General features: G+C 48.0%; 1 protein-coding gene across 2 annotated transcripts; it reads right to left on the bottom strand.

Annotated features, from left to right (window-relative positions):
* Window positions 1-113: 113 nt before the first annotated feature.
* TMEM120B (transmembrane protein 120B) lies at window positions 114-15,325 on the bottom strand. Of its 2 annotated transcripts, none has more exons than XM_075109861.1 (12): window positions 15,152-15,325; window positions 10,696-10,814; window positions 9,603-9,719; window positions 8,757-8,816; window positions 8,072-8,167; window positions 6,933-7,022; window positions 4,067-4,132; window positions 3,051-3,112; window positions 2,705-2,797; window positions 2,220-2,284; window positions 1,934-2,002; window positions 114-927 (listed from the first exon to the last, which is right to left on the bottom strand). In XM_075109861.1, exons 1-12 carry the CDS (start codon window positions 15,218-15,220, stop codon window positions 814-816), a joined length of 1,020 nt encoding a protein of 339 aa, XP_074965962.1. In that variant the 5' UTR covers window positions 15,221-15,325; the 3' UTR covers window positions 114-813. The 2 variants fall into 2 exon arrangements, with proteins under 2 accessions (XP_074965962.1, XP_074965963.1); XM_075109862.1 differs by having other exon boundaries at window positions 708-927; window positions 1,930-2,002.
* Between the last annotated feature and the right edge of the window lie 9,491 nt (window positions 15,326-24,816).

Raw genomic sequence — 24,816 nt, forward strand, 5'->3', positions numbered from 1 at the left:
ATATTTAATATTTCTGCTGAGCCTGTCCTCCCCTTCCCAGAACAGCACTGGGAGCAAAAGATACTGAAAACAGAAACCAAAGTTATATGTTATTAAAAAGGGGCTGAAGCAGCTACATATTGAACAGTTTATTTTAGGTCTTTTCCAGGCCTGGACAGCTGACCTGGTCTCCCTGGAAAAGGGCTAGCAGACTTCCCTGCCATTTAACAACTGGTTTTGCTTGCTTATTTTTGATTTCAAAAGAGGATTTCTCTTTAAATAGCTTTTTTAAAAGTGTATATAGCAGCAGTATTGTACAAAGATAGGCTTTTTTTTTTATTTTTCACAGTACACACAGGTTAATATTGCCACTGAAAATATGCCTTAAACAGATGCCTTTAAAAAAACAGCATTTGGTCTGTTTTACTGATCAACCTGGAGTGTTCATAAACTTTTGCAAATCCAATACCCAGAATTTAAATAATAAAACTGGAAAGTATTAAATATCATTCCAGAATTGGAATTACAGTAGATCCCACATTCTCCCAATGCTGGCACTTTGCTGGGCAGGTGCATGCTGCTCTATGTACAGAAAAAAAGGTAAACATGTTTTGTATTAAATATACATAAATAGCAGGACTGTGGACTGGAGAGCCATGCTTGCGTAATACTGCGTCTGTGCTGGCAGAGTCCCTATCCTTCACCAAACATTGGGACAGATGAGTCTTTCCAAGCCCATTGACGGCATAGCTGAGGTTTATAGCAGGATCCGTCCCAAAGCCAGCGCCTGCTGCGGGCGGAGGGACAGCAGCTGGCACACCAGGGAGGGGGGGTTCACAGCTTCTTCATTTTGTCTTTGTTTTTCTGGAGTTTAGTGTGCACCACTTTGAGAGTAGTGAGGAAGTTCCCGAGGAAGAGCAGCAGAAATGTGAACGCCAACACAAAAACCTGAGAGGGGAGGAGGAAAGAGAGAGAAAAAGAAAAAAAAAAGGTGAGAGCTGAGGGTACTGCTTTGGCCACATTTAAGCAAGCTCTGATGGGGCTTGGTTGGCAAGTCCAGGCATCCATTAGCACATGAGGAGAGATCGTAGCCAAATACACATGCATGCATCCAGGTGTGTGGGTTAACAAGAAGTATATTATCATCATCATTTAAGTAGCATTTACTGCTTTTTAATACTACAACATGGATTATATTCAACATTGCTGGAGTCCACCAGACAGTAAAATCAAATCACTAAGTCCAAACTAATGGATTAACGTTACGCTACAAGCACTTTCATCCAACAGCAGTGGCACAGGTGTGGGGGAATGACACATTTCTGCAGGAAGCTGTGTTCCTCCTGTTAAGGCAGGAGGACAGTGTGACAAAGCAAGCACACCAGCTACAGCGACATCATACCAAAATAAAGACCATCAGATTATCTGGACCACTGCACGCGTGATGTGTTCCGATCTGGTTCTACAGGAGCAACTGTATAGTTGGAAAATGGATAGACATGTTTGATGGGTGACAGCAACTGAGAAAACAAGTCGAAGGATCCCTAAGAGTGGAGCAATAAAGCGGATAATATGTTTTTTCAAGTGATTCACTGCCATAATGTTTTTGTCATCACTTTTTAATATGTGTAACCCATGGATCAGCCATAAAGAACCACCAGCAACTCAGCAGCCATTGCTATTAAATGCCTGTATACACAAACAATATGGGGAGATACTTACCTACATGTATTTTCTTCTTCCTACATCCTCCGCCTTTCTGTTTGTGTGGTCACCCGTGGGTGCAAGTTTCTTACAGTAACTCACATTTATTTCAAGTTCTCTTATATAGGCTCTGTGCCGCATCATCCCGAGATATTTAGATGGGGTCAGATTCCCAAATACCTTTTAAGGATGTGGTTAAATACCTTCCCTCCCCTGCTCTGTGCTTTTTCTGAGCAGAACCAACACCCACCTGCCATTCTTTGCACTCCTTATGCCTCGACAATCCAAAAAGCGTGATTGCGTTGTATAGCTGCCAGAACTAAAAAGGAAAAAAAAGTAATTTCATTACTAGAAAAAAAAAAACCAAACACAAAACCCACACCAACCCACAAAAAAAAACAAACCAAAAAACCCCTTAGAAACATTTGCCATGGGTACATGTGATACAAAGCACCTTTTTATGGTGCTGCAACTGCAGTGGCAGACCCTCCCAAGGCCCCATGCCACAGAGGGAGGAACAGGGTTGCCCGACTTACATGCCCAAAGAACAAGAAGGGAAGGAGAAATGTCAGCCCCCGCCACATCCAGGACTGAAATCCTTCTGGAAAAGGTTAACAGAAGAGGCAGAGTGAGCATGGAAGAGCCAGAACTAGAGCTGCAGCCCTCCCCACCCAGACCACCCCATAAGGGCTATTTCTCTTCAGCTCTGCAATAACCAACCAGTTTAAAATACGTACTTGAAGGTGTGGTAATGGTAGGAGGATGAAGATAGGGATGACCAAAACCTCCATCTTAACCCACTTAAGAGGTGACGGAGATCAGAGGCCTCTGCTCCTGAGCCACAGGACCCGAGAAGGGGGATAAAAGACTCACTCCCCTTCCTACTGAAGGACATGGCTGCAGGGCAAGGGGGTGACAGCTCTGCAAAGCTTGATCTTGGAAGGGCACACAGCCTTCTCCCTATCACTGCTCTAAAACCTGTGCAAAAACTTTGCAAACCAAGTATTCCAGAAAACCTCACCTACTGTAAGGTCCAAGTGGTTTCTCTCCCCCAAAGCACGGAGTCTATAGAGGCAACCCCTTTGATAATAATACTGTAGGAACTGAACACAACCTGGAGGTGGAGAGAGGAAACATCATTGCATTGGCTATTCAGAAGTATGATAAATGTAACAAACTATTTTAATAATGTTTAATCCAACAGCATTTCATTATTGTCTATATTTCTGCATTGTATATTTACATGGTATGGTTTATATTTGCACAGTTTTATACCCCAGTATTTACCAAGCAGAATTGTTTTCTTCTAAGCACGTAAGATACAAAACTATTTTATGCCATGAATTAGCAAGGTAAGATATACTCACTCTGGAATATTGAAAACGCTAAAAATTGGCTGCGAAACATTTGATACATGAGTCCATCTGGCCTGAAAGCAAAATACAAAGGATGTCTATTTGTTTGATGAAAAGCATATGATGCAGCACCCTTCCCCTTCACCGCTAAGCCAGATCCCATTAGGAAACGAAGCAAGCAGCTGGCATCCAGCCTGCTCCACCCCATGGGGAGCCCAGAGAGGGTGCTACAGCCACACATAACTCTGGCATGTAGGAAATGCTCTAATTGGTTAGATTTCCCCTCTCAAATGTGTATGAACACTGTCCCCTCTTATTCTTTCGCTTATCAGTTTTCTCTAGGCAGCGATCAAACCCCTTCAGTAGCATCTGCATCAAGAGTCCAGTTGGTGGAGCAGGGGGTAGTTGTGCTTCTTATCCTAAGGGTAGTTCAGGATAGACAGAGGACAGGGGACCTTCTGCTCCAGCCACTATATCATCCCCTTAATGATTCAGGATTGTTTTAAAACAATTTTTAATTATTAACTAATCAGTTCACACCAAAGTTGAGAGAGGTTGCACAGGGACCGTACGTGGGGTGTGCCGCTGCATTGTTTGGCCAACACCACCACCCGTTGGAAGGTAACTTTCATTTTGGGCTATATACTTGGTTTGTAATCTGGGTTCAGTAAAGGCACCAAAGAGATTCATTTTGTGGTGTCCTCCCTCTGAAGCAAAGGGCTGCTTGTTTGCTTAGTTACACAGAGACAGAAATTGGAAGACTTGCAGAGATTTTCCTATTATCAGTGCAACTACTGCTTAGGGTTTGAGTTTGTTTCTTTTTTTGAAATCAGCAATAATAAATGCATGCTTGCAGTGTCATATTTACCATTGAGAACACCTGTAACATCAGACAAACATTAAGTCTGATGCTTTGCCATGTGCCCATGTGGCCACAGCTTCATGGTCATGCTGGATTTAAAAGCTTAGATGATGCAAACACTTTGCAACAGGCTTGAAGCACCTGGAGAAGGCAAGAGCAGACTCACCACGTTAACATTACTCCAGACAGGAAAGTGGAAACATAGTGATGAGACACCCACCATCCTTTGATCCTGAACAGAAAAAAAAGGTGGCAGCTAGATGAGAAACATGTATTTTAACATTTTATGTGGCTTTAAAGAAAAAAAAAATTATCCTACTTGGGGGAAGAGGGAGCCCGGGGAAAAAAATACATGGCCCAACTCAAGCAAAAGGAGTGTTATAGAGCACTGATCTGACAATATGGCTTAGCTGAGGGCACGAATCTGCGACTGCTGGAGGGAGGCTCAGGACCAGAGCACTTCTCGTGTGCTCCCACAAGCTCTCCAGCACAGCAGACGCAGCAGTCCCCACAGCACGTGTGGTGACTAACGACGCACAAGTTTCAGCCCACACACCCTTTTTTGCCATGCAAATAATTGACATTTCCAAGTCCTTCCTGTGAGGTGGCTGTTTCTTTCAGGCGTGAATGCTGCAGAAAGCTCAGAAAATTACCGTACAGCAAGCAAAGGCTGTAGCAAGGCAGAATCAAGAAGTGAAGAGCTGCCCCAGGGGTGGTGCTGCTTTGGAAACACAATGGATTAATTTGGGGCACTTCCAACCAAAGGTGTGCAACCTCCAACACAGGACAGCACCAAGCCACTGCAACCCACCTCTGTAGATGCAGCGAGCCCAGGCTCAGAGGTTTCTCTACTGGCCTCAGGCAAGCAACTTTACATCCCCCATGCTTGTCTTTTTATCTCTTTATCCCTGGCCCCACAGCAATCCCCTCCTCTCTGGAAAGCACCCCAAAACAAGATATCCTGTCCGCAGCAGCCCTGGGGACAGCCGTGCTTGCAGAAGAGACTGCTTCATCCCTGCTGCCTGAAGTCAGTGCTGGGAACTGTGTCCTCGAGCAGGTCCCAAAAATCAGCACATTTTTAAAATTTTTGCCCCTGGGCAGAACAGGAGGGCCTTGATTTCCCACTGTACATGCTACACTGGACAAATGCCCTCTTGCACAGGGAGTGGGGACTACAAGCATCCCACTGGCAATGCTGAAACAAGACTCCCAGAAACACTCCCTCCTATCACCATTTCATAGAATCATTAAAGTTGGAAAAGACCTCTAGGATCATCAAGTCCAACCATCAACCCAACAGTACCGTGTCTCCTAAACCATGCCCTGAAGTGCCCCCACGTCTACATGTCTTTTAAATACCTCCTGGCACGGAGACTCCCCCACCTCTCTGGGCAGCCTGTTCCAATACCGGACCATGCTTTCAGTGACGAAATTTTTCCTAATATCCCATCTAAACCTCCCCTGACACAGCTTGAGGCCATTTCCTCTCATTCTGTTGGTACTTACTTGGGAGAAAAGACCAACCCCCACCGTGCCACAACCTCCTTTCAGGTAGTTCTAGAGAGCAATAAGGTCTCCCTCAGCCTCCTCTTCTCCAGACTAAACGCCCCCAGCTCCCTCAGCCGCTCCCCATCAGACCTGCTCTCCAGACCCTGCCCCAGCCCCTCTGCCCTTCTCTGGACACGCTCCAGCCCCTCAAGGTCCTTCTTGTTCCGAGGGGCCCAAAACTGAACCCAGGATTTGAGGTGGGGCCTCACCAGTGCTGAGCACAGGGGCCCCATCCCTGCCCTGCCCCTGCTGGCCACACCAGTGCTGACACAAGCCCGGGGGCTGGTGGCCTCCTTGGCCCCCTGGGCACTGCTGGCTCATGCTCAGCCAGCTGTCAGCCAGCACCCCCAGGGCCTTCTCTGCCAGGCAGCTTTCCAGCCACATGATTTCGACGAGATCATGGAAGCAACTGGCTTCAGACAGGGAACAGACTGGCTGAAACAAGGAGCCACAAACTGCTCCCAGCTGATCATTAGGCATCGCCACTTAATTGGGACAACATCGACTCCTGCCACTACAAAAGTGCTGGTCAACCCCTGTACAAGCACCACTACAAGGGAGCAGGAATGAGTGCACGAAGCTGTGCTAACACAAAGCTGGCTGCACAAAAGGTGGCAAACAAGACACATTAGAAGCCCAATTCATTAACGGAACTGGGAGCTGCAAGCGTTGCTGCAGCAGCAGCCATTCACCCAGCTGCAAACCGACATGCAGGCTCAAAGCCAGGAAGAGACGTGGCAACTACTGCGGTTTCCCTGTGTCAGCCTACCTGGATGATGAAAACTGGGGACATGCAACCATCAGGTTACTGCTAAAATCTAACACCAGACTCCTGGTTAAGTTACACAAGTGCAAACTTGAGAAACTTCTCGACCCAGACCTAACAGAGATGCTCCAGGAACAATTCACCAGCAGGACCTCACCACCCTGCCTTAGGATACTAAAGATGCCATAAAGAAACAAGGACTTGGAATAAGGATCATCTCTCAGTTAACTTCTCCCAGGGTTTTACTTGTGTTCCCCGCTCTTTATACAACTATCTCCTAACTGCCAACTTTCCCTCGACACGACTGTAATTTAGTCAAACACTTCAGGAGGCGCAGCAGTGACCCACGGGGCAGCCATGCTAACTGCAGGGTGCAGAGCTGGTACTTCGGGTTGGTCCTTTCACCAAAAACACACACGCACTTACACTCCAGACCACATCTACAACTAACCTGCAGCTACCAAGAACATCCAACACTTTGGACAAAGAACTTATGGACTTTTAGGAACAGCACCTTCTCCTCCCTCCCCACACCTCAGGTGGCCACATCCACCCTTGGAAGTGACCAGGGAAGGGGACTGAGACAACAGGCCCTGCAGAGAGGCATCAGCATCTCTGACTTCCTCGGCTTCAGTACCAAGCTCAATCCCCTTTTGTTGTTTGTTTTTCTTTTAAGAACATTTCATGCTTTAAATAGCTTTTGCAGGTGGCACAGTACCTTGATCCATTGCTAATGAGAATGCTTTCCCGTATCGTCAGTGTGCAGTAATACCATACTAACAGAAAGTTAAACACTTCATCTGTCACCCTGTTAAACAGAATAAAAAAAACCACATACAGTAAAAAAAAATCCCATTAATTATAAAGACACATTCAAAACACCCCTACTTTTCCTCCCTCCCCTTGGGCGAATGAAAACCTGCCCAAGTGAGCCACGGACATGAAGCCCCAGTCCTGAACATCTCTAATCCACACGCAGAGCCGCGAGCACTGGCAGTGCCACTGGGCTCAGAGTCCTTTCCTCCAGGACACACCCCGTGATATAACACTGCAGATCTTGAGCCGATAAGCAGGTACGCAGAGATGACATTAACTCCTCCTGAAGGAGAGAAAGCACCATGGAAGCAGCGGATGATCCAATTTAGAGAGGCATTTCCAGGCTAATTCAATGAGGAGATTCCATGATCTATATAAATCCAATCAATTAAAACAGCACAAGATCATTACACTCTGGGGGAAAAAAGCCTTTATTTTGCCACTTGCAAACCCCTGAAGCCACAGAGACTTGAGGCACCCTCTGTATATGGCAGCATCATTCCTTGATACACTCCTGCATTCACCCCAGACCCAGAGACATCTTAATGGAAGTGCCTGGCTCCAACAGCTTCCTGGTTTTTTTAAGCAAAGCTGAAGAGTAGAAGCCTGTTGGTGCTCAGATACTGTATCGTCACCTAAAGACAATGTTTCTGGTCTTATCATTTCATGCAAATCCTCTCTTGTTGTGTTTGCAACCCCAGAGCTGCAGCATAGTGATGGTCCCTGCCTGGGACAACTATGAGCAAAACTAACCGGTTGTTCCCAAGCACAGCATGATGCCAGAAAAACAACAGGTCAGGAAACACGATATTGGACTTCTCTTACAAGAGACTCCAAAAAAAAGTTAAACAAGGAAAATCAAGTAGCTAAAATACAGGTCCTGCCAGCGTTGAACAGGTGCAGAAGCTGTCCTGCTGTCCAACTGCTCAAAGCCTAAACACTGACAGAGCCCGTCTCACCATCCTTAAGAGAAAATAAGGTAGTTCAAACCCAGCACATTTTTATTCTAAATACTTGATTGATAGTAAAAATGCAGCTTACCTGTAGTGGAGAATAAACCTGCAGGTGACGGCCCCAAGTAACAAGATTATCGTCAGATAAAGTTTGAACTTCTCATACTCGTCCTTGTAGGCGAACCTGGAAGGGAACAGCTGCCGTTTACGGACACAAACGGGTGTATTACCAGAACGTAGCTTCACTTTTTCCAAACCAGAAGCAAATCCTCATGCCAAGCCCAGAGACAGAGGTTTTGCCTGAAACACTTAGAAAAACAGCTGACGACAGTGAAAGGCAGTGTTCTGCCTGCAGGGTCCATCTAGGCTGCACAGCCATTACACTTCAAGACAACAGCTTAAGTCCATAAGAGCTGGTTTCTGGGTTGGCATGATAAGGTTTAAAAAAAGAAAAAAATCTCCATTTCTGGAGGACCATATGCCTAGAAGTTACAATACCATTTTTTATTGAAAAAAAAAAAAGCAAACCCCAAAAAATAACCTTACAATTAAGGCAATGGACTGGGCTGAGCTTAAAAGCAAGTGGTGGACAGAATTCATCAGAGCTACACGAAGTATTAGCTTGGCCCATGTCACAGTCCAACTTACCCACCCTCGACATTTAATCTTTCATCAGCTCTAAAAGAAACCCATTCCTGTCCCTGGACTCCTGTCCGCATCCACAGCTGGCCCCTAAGAAACCTGAATTCACACACGTGGAAACATTCACTCACTTTGCTTGGTTACTCAGGAGAGTCACATTCACGTTCCCCAGCACCAGATTTAAGTACAAGCTAGAAAACAAAAAACAAGAGCAGACCCAAGTAAGTTGTTGTTTCATTTGAAACTGAAGGACGACCCAGAGCGGAGCTGAAGAGACCAGCGCATCTGCCAAAGCCACGTTTGCTGTAGGTTTTTAATTAAGGCAAACTGGAGCAATAAGACTACAGAAGAGGATTTAAACGTGAAAAGATTGGTCAGCATTTCCAAGTTAGAGAAAAGGTTTATTTTCCTGGTCCCTTTTCTATGCTACAGTCTAAGGGTGAGATGCAGTGTGCACTGTCCAAAACCAAAAATAACAGGGATAAATTGGAAGAAGAGTTTCTGATAGAAACTTCCAAGGGGCTGCAGCATCGCACAGCCCTTGACAACTCAAAGAAATCTGTCCTAGCAACTCCACTTGAAGCAAAGTATAAGTTTTAAGTCAGTTGAAAACACCGTTTTAAAAAAAAACCCAACCAATATCTGAAATTCTTGTGCTGATTTAGTCTTTAAAAAATTAGCACAGGAAAACATCAGCATGAAACAGTGAATTGAACGATCTCTTGCCAATGCAGGGTTACTTTTATTTTAACAAGAAAACCTGCACTGCCTACACACAGTACACATTTATATACGCTTCCAGCTAATGAATTCTGTGTACGACTGACACAGCAGCTCAGCAAGAGATTTATGACTAATCCATTTTTACATGTATTTCTTCAACATGCACATTATCCTTCGGGAACACCGCCACTGCAAATGCTTAAAAAAAAAAATCAGCTATCCCAGAGCACACACCTCCCCAGCAAAGCACGTACCCATTCTTCTTTGGTAAGTAGGCTTCCATGTCGAAGAAGGCATTTTGCCTCTCCTTGATCTGGGTGCTGATCTCCTGAATGAGAGCAAACTCTTCAGGACTCGCTCTGGGCTTACACCTGCAAGAACACAGAAACAAGATATTCCTGTTCATGTTTTTACCTCCTTTTTATTTAAAGGAAAGGAGTGTCATAAAATCCATACTGTTAAAAAGCCAGCTGCATGAGTTGATGCCATTGCACACTTTGCTCCTGTATTTCTGCAGCACAATTTCGCTTACCATGATTTAATTTCACTGCCTGGTTTATGCCGTTGTAGGTTATTTCAACCAGCTGTTTTATAAATCAGCTTCTCTTTTCATCTCAGCTCACTGACAGGATTCCATACTTCCTCCCTAGCAGAGCACTTAGGGAATATTGTGCTTTTTTGCAGGAACTCCTTCCACTTTGGGAACCTCGTGCGCGATTTCAGGCACTGCCCTTGCAGAGGCTGCAGCTCTTCAGGCATGAAATATTTCAGAATGTAACAAAATGCACAGCTGATGATTTACTGACAATTGCAGTTTTACCAATTAATGTAAAACAGAGAGCAGAGCAGAGCAGCAATAGCAACCCGTGGTGTTGGAGGTGCTGCTTTCAGACCTGCACATAAGGAATTTAGCCTGTGGCTCCCAGGGATCAGCTGAGCAGCCAAAGACAGTACCCTCCTGTAAATCCACCCAGGAGTGAGTTATGCCTTCAGGTTCAAGGGTTGATGCTGCTCTTCCCGCACGGCTTATGGAGCAAAGCTTTGCTCATCCAGCAAAACACACATGGACCAAAAGCTGTACAGCCCTGCAGGGTATGGCACATACTGCAAGGATGCAACACACAGAGGCTCCCTCAAAGATCTCATTTACAGGACTCCATCTCTCATGGAGTTACAAACATTTTACCTGGCTGTGCATAGATGGAGGTGACTCAAGAATAATACGGAGCAAAATTAGCATCACAACACGGACTGCATATCAAAATGCTAAAAATCCAAACATTTCAGCCCTTTGGGAAGAAGAAACATCCCACCCCTGCCCCCTCCACCCTCCAGGTCTCCCGTTACCGTTGCAGACTGTGCTTCAGATCCCTTAATGTCTTTTTCTGCCGGTGGATGGAGCTGCTGCAGGCTGTCTGCAAGCTGGTGACTTCTTCCAGCTTCTGCCTGTAAACTTTGTGTGTTTCCTGCGGGAGAAGAGGAGATGATTGGTAGGAAGAGCCCTTCTGGGTTACTCATTGCATTTGGTCATCGCCTCTGAAGGAAGCAAGCAAAACCCTGGGTTTTTGGGGTTAACAGGCACCCCTTCAAACAAGCAAGGAGGGGGCAATGCCAAACTAGCACAGATCCAACATGGCTTAAATGGACACTAATGAAATCCCTGCAAAAGGAAGAGCATCTTCTCTATACTCATCTTCTCCTTCTAATGAGCTTTCCCACCCAGGAACGCCCCATTCCCCATCCCACCCCGTGTAACAATGCCCCTAAGCCTCCGTTTGATCCAATCTGTCCCCACCAAATGGGTGGCTAAATCACAGAGTGGAACTCTGATTTCACAGCCAGAATAAATCTGAGGAAAGAAGAACAAAGATGAGGACAGAGGGGGGATGGGGGGTGGGAAGAGACAAAAAGACAGGCACAAATCCACACCTGGGGATTTAGACACCTCCAGGCCACCAATGCCATCTGATCCCATGTATGTTCAAGCAACCTACTGCCCCATACTCTGGTTTAAGAGCTTAACCCATCCCTTCCCTGCGGCGTTATATGCTCCTCGAGAGAAACTGCTTTATCACAGCTCATTGATCCTCTGAAGCCCCAAATTAGCATTTGACTGGCTGCAACGAGGACGTGCTAACCAACTGCAAGCCCACCGAGAGGTGCCTCTGCTCTCACACCCCCTCCCCAGGAATAAGCGTGCTCTGCTTTTCCACCCTTTGCAGTGATTTCACCACCTTCCCAAATGCAGGGAGATCTCAGGAAGGGCTAAGGACACACCAAACAATGCCCTCTGGGCAAACTGTAAGATCTATAACAACTTGGAAAACAGAGTTCACAAAGTAAGAGCCAAGAGAAGGCACAAGTTAAATGGCTATCTGCACAGCTGCTTTATCTACCGGCACATCAATGACCACAGAAAATAAACCACCAGTTTTCCCAGAGCATAAACATGGTGGTAAAACTATACAAAACAAATCTTTGCTCTCCTCCTCCTTAGGGCCTGGCTGATAGCTGTTGATTATTTACAGGAGCAATGCAAAACAAGCTCCCATACCCAATTTAGGAACCTTAATAACCAAACTAACCATGTCCAGGCACTGCAGCTCTCATCATTTCAGGATTGGTTTGGCTTTGCTTAGCACAGGCAGGACTTCGGGGCTTGCTGGATTGAGCGGTAACTCTCTGCTTCTCCACGTGTCACGCAACAGCGTCTTTTAAAAGGCTCATTCAAAGGGTGTAAGAAGCTCTTTGCCAAAAAAGTGTTCAAGAATTTATCAGAAACACAAACAGGCGAGTTGAGAGCTGGTATATTCTACTACTAGCCAAAAACATCGGGATAATGATTTCAAAATGACACTGGTATTTAAGAAGAACATAACATTTGCTAGTAATGAAGTTATTTATTCATCAAGAGAGGCAATTGCTGACAAAGAGGACGCACCAGCAGCACGGGGAGCTCAGCACTGCCTTTACATTAACACATATAACCCACAGGCCAAATACGTGCCTGGAGGGTCCGGTTTGGCCACAGCTCTCTCCACGCAGGAAACAACATGCGCTGAAAAACAAAGGACCCGTGCACCAGGGAGAGTATTTCTGCTCCGAGTTGAAGAGCTCCCAGCAGAGATGTCAGAGTTGTCTCTGCACCCAAGTTTACAAGATTTACAGTGCCGCAGCCATGACTGCCTGGTTTGCAAGTGGAAATCGCGCTGCCCAATTTGCCTGCAGACTAAGGGCAGGCAGCGGTTCTGCACGGCAGCCCTGCACTGCAAGTGCTTGGTGCTTTCTGTAGGTACCCTCAAGTCTATTTTCCATTGCACTCGCAACAGCCCTGCTTGTGGTCAGCACTTGTTCATTTGCAGGACTTAAGACACATTCATGGAATGCCCTTGCAGGGCTTTTTCCTAATCAAAATCTGATTTATGTGTTCATATGCAGGGTTTAAATTAATAAGCTGTTGCAGGGCAACTTGCATTTTCCCATGCCCCTGCCCCAAAACTGCAATGCCCCACAGCCCTGAGCTCTTTCTCAGGCTGCTACTCTAGAGACGAGGCGCTGTCCTGGCAACACCAACAAAAATCTGCAGATGTGGCTGGTTAGAATGCTTTGCAAAACTTGATGTCCCCCAACCCCATCTCACAGCTGGTCCCCGCTGCCCTGAGGGGACACTCAGTGCTGCTGCATGGCAGCATCAGCCCCTTCGAAGCCCCTCAAGTCGGAGCTCCCAAATACAAGCATAGCCCCAAGCACCCCATGCCAGCCACCCAGCACATCAGGGGCAGAAGCTACGACCAGAGTCCAAGGTCCTCCTCTGCAGCAGGAGGACACAGCCCCTGACCCAGAACTTACAATGCAATTACAATACAAGATGGGGCAGGAGTGCCACGAAACAGAGATCATTTTGCCCTACAGGGCTGACACTGCTCTCAACACAAAAAAAATCTGCCCACCATCAACCTTTTTCCCTGCTGGCATTACACATGAGACCCCTTTAGTGGGGGTGACCAAAGTACCTTGGAAAACGCCAACAAAGAGCTCCTGCACAGCCCTGGACCAGCATTCCAGCTGGCAACAAGAGTCAGGCCATCGAAAAAGGGCACTAAGGGTGGTTATGCAGGGGGGGTGAGGGGTGGGGTTTATTAAGCTGCTGCCAGGAAAACCAAGCTCCTCAAAAACAAGAGATGCTGCAAGCCACTTGCAAGGGCAAGCACGAGCAGACACACCGAAGTACTTCCTTACTGAAGAGTTGGGTTTTCTACCCCAACACGTCACAGTTTGACTTGAATCCAGTTCAGGAGCACAGAGCCTTCCTCCAAAGCACATTTAAGCACCACCAGCATCTCGCAGAGCTGGAGCAGTCTCATATCCTTACGACTGCGCCGTGTTCCCCTCTTTTGCGATGCCGCCTCCAGATATAAGCTCTGCTTGCGAGCCCTGAAGTTCTCAGATAATGGACGTTATTCCAACTTTTCACCTCTAGAGTGCTAACCACTGGGCAAGGATAGCTCACGCCACCGGCAGCTGCCACCCCATCTAGAAGCGCTTCTACTTTTTTACAGCTGGGGAAACTAAGGCAGGGATAAGTCATTGACATTTTGCTGTGGTTTAGGTCAGACTTAAGCAGCACACAGGCGAGAAGGCTGGTCAGCACACATAGCAAACAAGTGATCAACAAAACCACACCAGCTGGTGCTCCCCCAACACCCAACCACCACCTTTCCTCCTGTTAACAAGCATACAACCTGAACTGACTTCCAATTAAGACAAAGAGCTAAATCTGGAAATCACACTTCTTTTTGCAGCACACGTTCTGTTTAACAGCCTAAAAGAGGCTAACAGCCACGCAGAGCGAGAACAGCCGGCTGTGTTTTAAAGCTGGCTTTTTAAGATTTAAAGCACGTGTATAGGCACAGCATCGATGACATACAGGGAAGGGAAGGTTTCTGGAGGTAAAAGCATTTTGCAGAAAAAGCTCTCAGCCCTTGCTTCAAGGTCCTTCTGTCCCTCAACACGCTTCTGTGAGAAAAAGAGCACTTGAACACCTCGTATCCAACACAGGAAATTAAACTCTGGCCAGGCAATGCTCAGCGCACAGGCGTTACCTGCGTCACTCCTTGTGCCATGCTACGGGCGCACGAAAACGCCGGGTGTCCCTTCTCCCCCTTCACTTTAGCAGCCGGAGCCACAGCACCACGTCCGCTCGGGTGCCTCATCAGACATACCCAGGGCATGGCCATGGTTGGGTCTGGGATGTCCCGTGTGCCCATAGCACCTTCCCGGGGGTACCGGGGCACAGCGGTATTTCTGGGGTGCTCTGCAAGGATGTGCATCGATGCACAGCCGTGCTTCGTGCGTGCACCCCGGGCCTGCGGCGAAGGCGTCGTGCATGCGTGACCCTGCGGGCACAGCGAGGACGGGGTGAGACCTTCCGCACCCCTGGAATCTCCTTGCTGAGGCCACCCCGAGGCAGGCTCCCCCCCGGGAAGCGGTCAGCGGTGGGGACCCCCGGCGGGGGCGCGCCCCGCTCCGCCGGCTCCTCTCCTGCAGGGCTCCCTTCCCAGCCAGCAGCAGCGTGCCGGGGCGCCCAGGGAGGGCGCGGGGGGAGCCGTGGGAGCGAACCCGGCGCCGCCGCCCCCCGCAGCGACGCGCAAAGAACGATGCAAAGCAAAACCGGGGAAGGCAGCGGTGAGCAGGGCAGTGCGAGAGAAGCAGCGGGCGCGAAGGCGAGCAGCGCAGCGCTGAAGGCGATGCCGCGCTGCACCGCACCGCCCCGGCGCGGAGCCCCGCCGCACCCCCGCCTCACCTGGAGCTGCCGGAACTCCTCTTCCAGCTCCCGCCACTCGCCCCGGCACCGCTCCAGGTGCACCCTCATGGCGCGGTGGCGGCGCGCTGCAGCGCACCCGGCGGCGCGAGCTCTAGCGGCTGCGGTGGCGGCGCGAGCCCGCACCCGGGCCCGGGGGCCACGTGCGCCCCTGACGTCATCGCGCGGGGCTGGGCGCGGCGCCGTAGCGTCGCGCGCCACCCGCCGACCCCGCCCCGTCCCCCTCCCGCCTGAGGCGAGGGCTCGCCTCAGCCGCCGCACGGGCGGCCGCGGTCTCCTCGCGGGGTTCCCCCGCCGCTCCGGGTCCCTCCGGGCTGTGGCAGAGCCTGAGGCGGCTCCGTGCCGCTGCGGGGGAAGGTAAAACCCTCCGTGCGGCGCTGGCGGAGCCCCCGTGCCGCGGGGACAGTCCCCTCAGAGGGACCCGCTCCCTGAGGTGACCACACATCTGGGCTGAGGCGACCCGGCCAGGCGTCTGCCTGGGACCCGGCCGCGGCGGGTCACTAACATCAGAAAGAGAAAATGACGAGACGATTCCTCACCTCTCATAATAACAACCTGCTTGGCGGCAGGACTGGCAAACTGGGAGCGGGGCCTGGTGGCCTCCGGGCTGTACAAGTGCAATAGCGCACAGCCGCGGTCCGGGGAGCTCACGGTGAGAGCAATGCACAGCGCACAGGGCAGGATGTGGTGCACAGAAGATGCAAAAGGTGCGAACGTCACGTTGGTACCACGCTTCTTAAACTTATGAAAGTGGTATAAATGTCACAGGAGTTTGTTATGCCTGTATTAAGTTTTCCCCAGATTCTAGCATTTGTCCACAATCCTGTGTAATGGGACTTTATGTTACAGGAAGCCTGCAGGATTTTGGATTACAGAAAGAGACTCTTATCTTGGATCACAGCTTTAATTCTGTGCTGGCTACATGCTGAAACTTTCCAGTTCACCACAGGTTGGAATACTCCCTACCTGCAAGATTATTTTCCATTCCAACATGAAAACAAGCCCTCCACCTTTGCAGTTACTCTGTTCTCAGCTCAGTTTATGACAGAGCCACTCCTAAAATGTATCTGCATTTGTTTAGGGCTGGTGCTGCTTGTTACATCACATTGAGTGTGCACTCAGTTCAGAGTGTGATGTAACGAGCAGCGCGAGCCCTAAACAAATGCAGCTACATCTTACCCCTCCTTGCTCAGGGGAGGCTGGGGTGCTGACACACTCCTGCAGACCTGGGTGAATCCAGTCTGGGGGGTGCCAGCACACTTGGTGGGTTGCAAGGTGCTCAGCAAGGTTGGCAGAGGTTGTTTGACCCAAAAAGCAGGGACACTGCTGCCATCAGTTGCAGATTTGAGCCTTGTGTGTGTTTTGCACGTGGCCAGAGCAAAGACCCCGCTCTGCACTGTCAGTGGGAACGGTCAGTTTAAGAGCAGGTGGTTCTGTGGATGTCTCCTTGTTTTCTTTAAGTGAAAACATCTAAGTAAGAGCACCTCAGCATTTGTAGGACTGCTTGTGTCGATCCTAACATTCAAGAAGAGGTACTTACAGAATACATCATAAATTGTAAATGACCCTTAAAACTATTCATTTCACTCCTGAGACATAAGCCTCAGAAGAAAGCTTAGTATCACTCGCAGATATTTGCCCTGGGCGGTAATGCTGCAGCCTGATGCCGTGTTCGTTAGGGCCGTGGTCTGTGTTTCTGCAGGCACTGTACGGACAAAGGCGGGAAATGTTGTGCATCCCCCACTCAGAGCCATGCTTGCTGGCCCCGGAGCTCTCCCGGAACAGCCTCGCTCCCAGGGATCGCCAGACCTTTATTCAAACCTCTCTTACCTCTTCCGGACACCTCTTGACAAGGAACAATTCTTACGCTTATACGTATTATTCTTACGCTGTGTATAATTATAACGTCAAAAGATTTCTTTCAAGGTCTTTTAATTAAGACATGCTAATTATTACTATTCATTCAAGAGATCTGTATTTTATTTAAAACAGAAAACACAAAAGAATTTCATTAAACACAAGTAACGTGAGCGTAGCTCGGCTGGCTGTACTGCTCTGGTTCGAACAGCATTTAATGTTGTGCCGTTACAAAAGATTTCAGAATTACCTGTAATCTCTTTCCACCTCCTGGGAGATTATGGCTGTTTGCGTAATCTCATTATTTCAATCACATCTTTGTGAATAAAACCAAAGCAAGGTAAGATAACGGTGCTTTTTTTTTTTTCAAACTAGAACTAAAGAATTTGTTTAGTATGGTCTATATAATTTTACTTGCTAAGAATGGAAACTGTGGATTTTAATTAGATCTGTCAGTTTTAAAAGGACTCCAGTTTCTGAGGAGTTGCAAAAAAAAGTCACATAATAATATCGCAGTCTATTGTCCTGAATAATTTAAGTTTCCATATCCACATTCCTGGCATTTGTTTTATTTAACTATCAACCACTCTTTCAGTTTTCTGGCTTTTTGCAGTTCTTTATTTCTACAAATAAAATATGCTCCAAAACTCGGTTTCTTGAAGGAAGAGACTCAAAAACCTTTTTAAACGTTCATCCATTTAACTTTGAGTTTTCAAAATGGTGGTCTCCTTAATACGGATCCTGCAAAAAGTAAGAGGGTGTGCACTAATCCAGAAAGCCTTCCCAGCGATACCTGTGGAAAATTGTAGACCTAAACCAGATTTTCCCACTCCTGAGGCTGAGGACAAGGGGAAGGGACAGCTGGAAAGGCAGCAGGGGTTGTGTCTGGTAAGGCTGTGCTGGCCGATGTCCCTCTGCCTCCAGGAGCAACTCCTGCAGAAAAGACATTTTAAAAATCCAGTCTTTGTGCATTACAGCTCCTGTCTGGCTTAAATATTTGTCCTGGGGGAAAAATATAGTTAAAATTCCCTCATTATGAACAGATATATAGGAATAATATAGTTTGAGGTTTCATTTTTTCCTGTCTGACTAAAATGTACCCCTAAATATCTGCACCCATTGCACCCAGTGGACAATCAAAGACTTTACTGGACTATTCTAGGAGTGCAAATTCTTTTAGCAGCTGGATGAAGGATTTAGAGGGGGAATTTTTAAGAGCTCAGAACTGCCCTGGCAGCTTCCCACCCCTCAGCCCCAGGGCAGCCGGCGCTCCTGGCTTCCCGCAGCTCGCCTGCCCTGCGCTGCGCTGGGAACAGGTTCTGCAGCTCTGCTGGGGTGAGGGGCAAATTCCTCCCAGTGCATACCCCGGGATGGGGCTGTCACAGCCCTGTCTTGTCTTCTGGAGCCTGGTTTATCTCAGGAAACAATCCGTTCTTTCTGCATATCTTTCCTCACAACCTACTAAACAAGCCACATATGCTGTTTGGTCAACAGCTAATTCACCTGGTTGTGTACAGGTTTCATACTGGATTTCAAGGCTGCCTCCCCACCCACCGTAGCAAACAAAGCCTGGGCAGTTGCCCTGCCTGGCTACATCCCCATCCCTCCCTCTGCTCCCACAGCTTAGGTGAGATTTTGATTCAGTTTATCATTTTATGGAGGCAAGAAATGCTGCTGTGCAGCTTTAAGCAGTGAGAGGCTTCTTAAAAGAGGGTTTGTGGCTTCCTTGAAGTATGTATTTTAAGCACAAAAAGTTAAAATGTACAGAAAGGCACCAGTGCCTTCATGCAACAGCGCCGCACTGTCTTCGCCGTTACTGGGGCCAAGAGCATTGCACGGGCTCTTCCTTCTTCATCTGCTTTTGAGCATGAAGTTGGTCAGCTGGTCTCTGTCCTGCCCGTGAGCAGAAAGCTGCCCAGGAGGAAGCTCGTGAGGGCTTCTGCCCTGCTTCCCAGCATCACTGAATCACTCTCGAGTTCTGGAGCCGGCTCTAGATTTAAGGCTATAAAATCATGTCTTTCGCTTGTGGCAACACATGACGAATGGTGCCTTTCCTCTGAATCTGAACATTTTAAGAACACTTTTTTAGGTACCTTGCAGATCTAAGCTTCCAGCTTTTGAAGGGCTGTCTTTTGCTGCCAGAGATCTCCTAAGGCCTTTGCACAGCAAATCAACAAATACGAAACCTCTGTTCTGCCTTTACCTTAATTAATCCCCAACTCATCAACCATTCACTGCCAGAAAACATATCAAAGAAATTGAGTTAATAAATCAAGTTAAAGATCACAGTGAAATTGTGGTGATTTGTTCTTTTGGTGTTAAATTTTGCTCGAGTACATGTATTTATGTGTGTGCAGTCACGTGCAAGCTCCTTTCCTTTGCCCTCCGGACTATTTCTGAACACAGATTCCATTCATTCTTTTCTTTTATGATAATTGAGGCCGTTTCCTTAGATGCTTTTCCCCTGTCCTAGAAATACCAATTCATTCCAGCACAGTGCAAACTGGAAAAGACAAACTATAAATGTGGGTAAGTGCCTGTTCTAACATCAGGTGACAATAAGCCATGATGAATAAAACACTTGGCACATGTTTCAGCTGGAAATTGGTACTGCTGATTCATCTCGTGATGTGGATTAATTCCTCAGTGAAGGCCTTGAAGCTCTAGTATGGCCAAATTTATCTGCCTCCATCTTCCTACTGTGACCTGCCTGGTTTAAAACAATATCAAGGGGGCTGCAAAGCACTCTACAGTTGTGCAGTAAATAATCCTCAACTTTGGGTAACTTCACTAATTAACACAAGCCTGCCTTTGAACAGTCTTGTTGCAGGTAGTTAAGTCGAGAATTAGCTGTAAATCTGCAGCAAAAGACACTCATGGGGAGAGGGTATCTCCTAAGCACCAGCTTCAACAACTTCAACATTTCACTTGGCGTGAATATGTAAGTGCTTGACCGCTTCAGATAATATCGGGTTCTTACTTTAGGTCATTTTGATGTAAAACCATCGTGGTGGTTTTTTATCTTGAGAGTGCTGCTCCCAGCAAAGAGGAGGGAAGAGTTTTAAAGAAACGCTTTCCCACAAGGCTGCCTCTTAAGCAAAAGTCAACCAGTGAAGTTTACATATCAAACCTTTCGCTTCAATCCTTCCTAAATGCCACTAATAATAATTCTTAAAAACAGAGCAGTGGGAAGCTCCTCCAGCGCTGCGCCCACTCTGTGCTCATCCGGCTAAACCTGACACACGCTTGGTTGGAGTCCAAGTCCCTCCCACCGCTTCTGGCTTTATCTTTTGAATATAGCAGCAATAAAACACACATCTGAGCATCCTACTTCCACAGTATGTTGTTGTCACATTCTTCACCTTTAAAGAATTCCAACATATGTTTCTCTAAATGTTTTTTCTCTATTTATTTTACAAAGTTCCCAGAATAAACTTAAATTATTGATTCTGACAGTTTTCAGTTGGTTTGGGGATTTCACTTGGGTGATTCCCCAAGCTTTGTGAGAGCAGCTGTCTCCTTTCATTGCAAAAATGATTGGTTTCAGATGTAGAATACCGAGATCCTTTGGGTTTATTTAATTTTTAAAAAACCTTACTCTTTAAACTGAAAAAAATTAAGGCGTATTGTACATCATGGGACCTTGCTCCACAAAAGGCATACTTCTGGACATTTCCCCACGTATCCTCCCCTTGCTTGGTTTGCTCTTCGGTGTGTCCAAACTGGAAGAAAGTGAAGCGCTAGAAGTCCATTGCAACGAATTGAATTGGCAGTAAAATGGGCTGAGTTAAAGCATAATTTACACTGACTGATTTAACAGCTTCCTTTCAGTCTTAATAAATGTAAGGTCTAATAAAATGCCAGACAACCAGAGCGACAGTATGAACTGCAATACAACTGAAGCCCCATCACTCCCTGGTGGAGGAGGCTTTGCTGATGCTCTTCAGTGGCAGTGACCAGTGTCTGTGAGAGCAAAACAAGAAACTAATAAAAATAAACAAAAAAAACCCCAAACAAACCAACAAAACCAAACCAAAAAACTATCTGAGAAGGAGATTTGGGGCCAAAGTTTGGCTGTAAAGGCCAGAACAAGGGGAATTGCATCAAGGAAAAAACAAGTTCTGCTCCGAGCCCATCGTCACCTGGATTTTGACCCTACTTTTCATAGTGGCCTCAACCTTTTACCTTGAAATGACTGCTCTTGGGAGAGGAAGAGGATTTGGTTAGGGCATTTCTGGGTCAGTTCGGGTTGATATCACACACATTGGCTGAATTATATATTCTACATATCAGACATGCTTTACAAAAATTATCCACACTTCTTACTTATTAACAGGGTTCCTTCTGTCATAATGGAATTACATTTTTAAGTAACATTTCAGTTCAGTGAGTCAAAAAAGCTTTGTGATAAAGATGAAAATATCACCAGCTTCTCTTCAAGATGGTCTATTTCACCTTTTTTTGTGGGAAAAGTACACTGACATTTATCTGCTCTGTACTCCTGAGTACCAAAAAGTACAGAATTATAATAATGAGTGAGAAAACAATTAAGTATAATTCAGATGTTTGTACCTGGACTAAGAAAATTAATCTATCCAGCACCTGAAACTCCATGTTTGTATTTTCCTGTGGCACGGATCTCCTTCCATCATTTCCAGGCATGTTGGATGTGGAGCACCTCTTCCCTCCCTCCAGCTCATTTTCCTTCTCCACATGATTTCCCAGGGAGCAGCGCTGTCTCCTCCCACTCCGTGACACTCACACACGTCATGGGAAATTAAGGATTTGCCTTCAGTCATGCTCACACTTGGAATAAGTCCGAGGAGGAGGGTTTTTTCCTCCTCTGCCCATACTGACTGCAGCAGAGACAGTCCTGGGTGAAACAGCCTTACAGTTTCACTATTCACTATATTCCCTGTTGCTCAACCACCATCAAACCTGAAAGATCATTCCCTGCTTGCAGTTGAAAGTTGCGCATTACCCCAGCAGTCACCGTCCCCTCAAGGGCACCCCCTGTCCTACCTGAGCATGGACACCGCGTTTAAGCCACCTTCGATGCCACAGATATTGAAGATAGCAGATGAACACCCACAGGGAAGATGGAGCTGTATCTCACCTCCGCAGAGGCGGGCGCTTTGTTTCAACCCAAGGTTCTCCACCTACCTCAAAATTTCTACCATTCAGCCTGCAGCACTGTGCATGAAAGATGTGGTAAAAGGATGAGAATAAACAAATGCATTAGGCTCAGGGGAGTGGTATGAGAACTTTGGCTTTATACTTGAAATGTGCACTGCGAAGTACCTATTAGGGAAGATTATTACAGATGCCCACAAGGCCATAATGGCAATCCCTGATCCTGTGGCTACATAAGAAATGTCATGGACAAGGGAATTAGTGTCAGGTTCATTCAGATTTCTCTTTTAATATGGCCAATGTGCATTTTCAGGAGGTTTCTCCTTTTTCTTCAAACATTTGCAAGGCTGAATTATTTATCACCCATCAGGACTGTAACCAGTGCTTTCATTCCAGCCTTCTGCTCCTGTGAATATGAAAAAACAACCGGGGTGAAACACCTGTTGCTTATCAGCATTTTGAATTCTGCTGGATAATCCTTAACTCAAAGACACGTGGCTCCACAGAGTGGCGTGCACTCGGCGGCTTCATGGAGGAGCCTGGCTCCGGCTCCATCCTTTGGGCTCACTGTGGATGATCCCACCATCATCCCCCTTGTCCCGGCTGCCCGGCCGCTCAGCTCCCGCAGCTCTGGCTCTCCCGGCCACGCTCCCGTGACCCTTCGCGCGGGAGTTTGGCAGAGTTGCTATGACGACCTCGCCGCTGCAGCCGGCAGCACCCAGCCCGCACCGAGCACAGGTTGGTGTCCGCGAGGTGGCTCTCAGGGTGGGGGGGCAGCAGGAGACTGTGAGCCAAACTCGAGGGTGCTTTGCACACCAAGCACATGGGCTTTCCCCGTCATCTGCTTCCATCGCTGCTCTGGCACCCTGGTCTCGCTGGGGGGGAACAGCAAAAGGTGCCTGCTCAGAGACACCACCGTGGGGGCGAGGAAGGACTGGGCATGGCTCAGCTGCTCCAGAGGGTACCCGCAAAGGGTACCCAGCATAGGGCAGCGCTGTGGGGCAGGGGTCAATGCAAGGGATGAACTCACCCAGGGCATCCTTGGGGCTGGGCCACGGTCAGGCAGGGTGCTCCTGCACAGGCAGAGCTGGCATGGAGGTCATGCAACGGGATGTGGTGCAGCGGCAGGCAGGGTGCTGCCAGGGACAGCCAGCAGCCCCTCCTCTGCAGCCGGGTGTATTTTTCACCTTGCTCTTTATTAAGTTAAGATGTAAAACTGAAAGAAAGTATAGTTGTAGCTATATTGCATTGCTCTGAAGTCCTGTGAAGGGCCAGGGGAAAAAACTGGGCTTCCCATAGGACCATGCATACTAAAGCTGCATTTTACCAGAGATCTGACAAAGCTCCAAAGTGAGAGCACAGAGCAGCGTCTGGAGGAGGACGTGGTATCTGGAAGATCCTCATCCCCAAGCACAGCAGTGGCAGCAGAGACACATGGAAGCAGCAGCCTCTAGCCGTCAGCGCCGAGAGCTGCAGCTGCCATTGGGAGGCTGCAGCCAGAGCGGCTCTGCACCACCTGCCTCTTGCTGCCAGCCTCCCTGCGCCCTGGTAGTAGGTGGCTAAAAACATCCAAGGTGGTGAATACCGACTATGTTAATACTTACGCAAACCTGGCATCGCTGTTGTAAATTTGGAAGGGAATTCAGCAAATAAAGGTGGCTCCCACCGGCCTGCATTACCCTGGGTGCTTTGTGCTGGCTGTGCCTCAGAGGGTCAGGTGAGCAGACGGCGGGGTGCTGGGGCTGTCCCTGCAGCTGGGAATCCTCCCTGAGACTTTTAAATCCTAAGCTTTGAGTTAAAGAAGAGGTCAGATATGGTAGCAGAATGGCGATGCTCCCACCTGGCAGAGGTAGTGAGGGGACCTCTCTTCACAGCTGTGAGCTGCTCAGAAGTCATGGCTGGTGTCAGGGTGGGTACACATAGCTGTAACTTGGCCCTTCGGCTGCCCCAGCAAGCAGAGGACAGACAACGAGCTGGCAGCGTGCAGCTTTGTGTCCTGCAAACCCCCAGCCCTTGACAAAGACCCCCCCTCTCCAGGGGCTGCAGCACCCAAAGGCGAGGGAGGAACTTAGCAGTTGTGGTGTATCCTGTGTTTGCATTGCAGAATAACCATCGTCTGCAGCAGGCTGTGTCTCCATTGTACCAAGGGACAGATCGTGCCCTCAGTGTCATCAACGCAAGATGCTCCCAGGTGGGTGGCATGGGCAGGGGCCTCCAACTGCAGTGACCACTGCTGCCAAACCCTCCTCTGCCACCACAGCAACCCTGGCCCCAAAACGTCTGGTTTGAGGGTTGGCAACACGGTGGTCTTTGCCTTCCTCCCTCTCCTTGAGGTCGGTGGAGGAGGTACCTGCATTTGACAGCTGAAAGGGGAGTGACCAGCTCGGAACCCACTCTCTGGCCCTCTTCCCACTGCCACAGCCTGGCAGGAACCCGTACTCCTCCCCAAGTCCGAGCTCATAATGCAGTGTCCGGGCAGGTCCCCCAGCCCTGCCTGTGCTCCCCTGGCCCTGCGAGGGCTCTCCTGGCCCCACCCCCAGCCCCAAGGTAAGAAGCCATGCGGGACATGCACTACAAAACACAGCTGCCTTTGGGTCACGAAGGCTTGTCATGGACACAGAAATATATTTTTTTAGCAATTCTATCCCCCAAATAGC

Source organism: Phalacrocorax aristotelis, chromosome 15 (genome assembly GCF_949628215.1).
Source record: "Phalacrocorax aristotelis chromosome 15, bGulAri2.1, whole genome shotgun sequence".
Lineage (NCBI taxonomy): Eukaryota > Metazoa > Chordata > Aves > Suliformes > Phalacrocoracidae > Phalacrocorax > Phalacrocorax aristotelis.

Excerpts from the sequence above, each read along its gene's own strand:
- TMEM120B (XM_075109861.1), bottom strand. The coding sequence starts at position 15,220 with ATGAGGGTGCACCTGGAGCGGTGCCGGGGCGAGTGGCGGGAGCTGGAA. Across the intron at positions 9,720-10,695 it reads CTGAAGCACAGTCTGCAACG|GTGTAAGCCCAGAGCGAGTC; the intron begins GTAACGGGAGAC and ends GTGTTCTTGCAG. Across the intron at positions 3,113-4,066 it reads TCTGGAGTAATGTTAACGTG|GCCAGATGGACTCATGTATC; the intron begins GTGAGTCTGCTC and ends TTTTGCTTTCAG.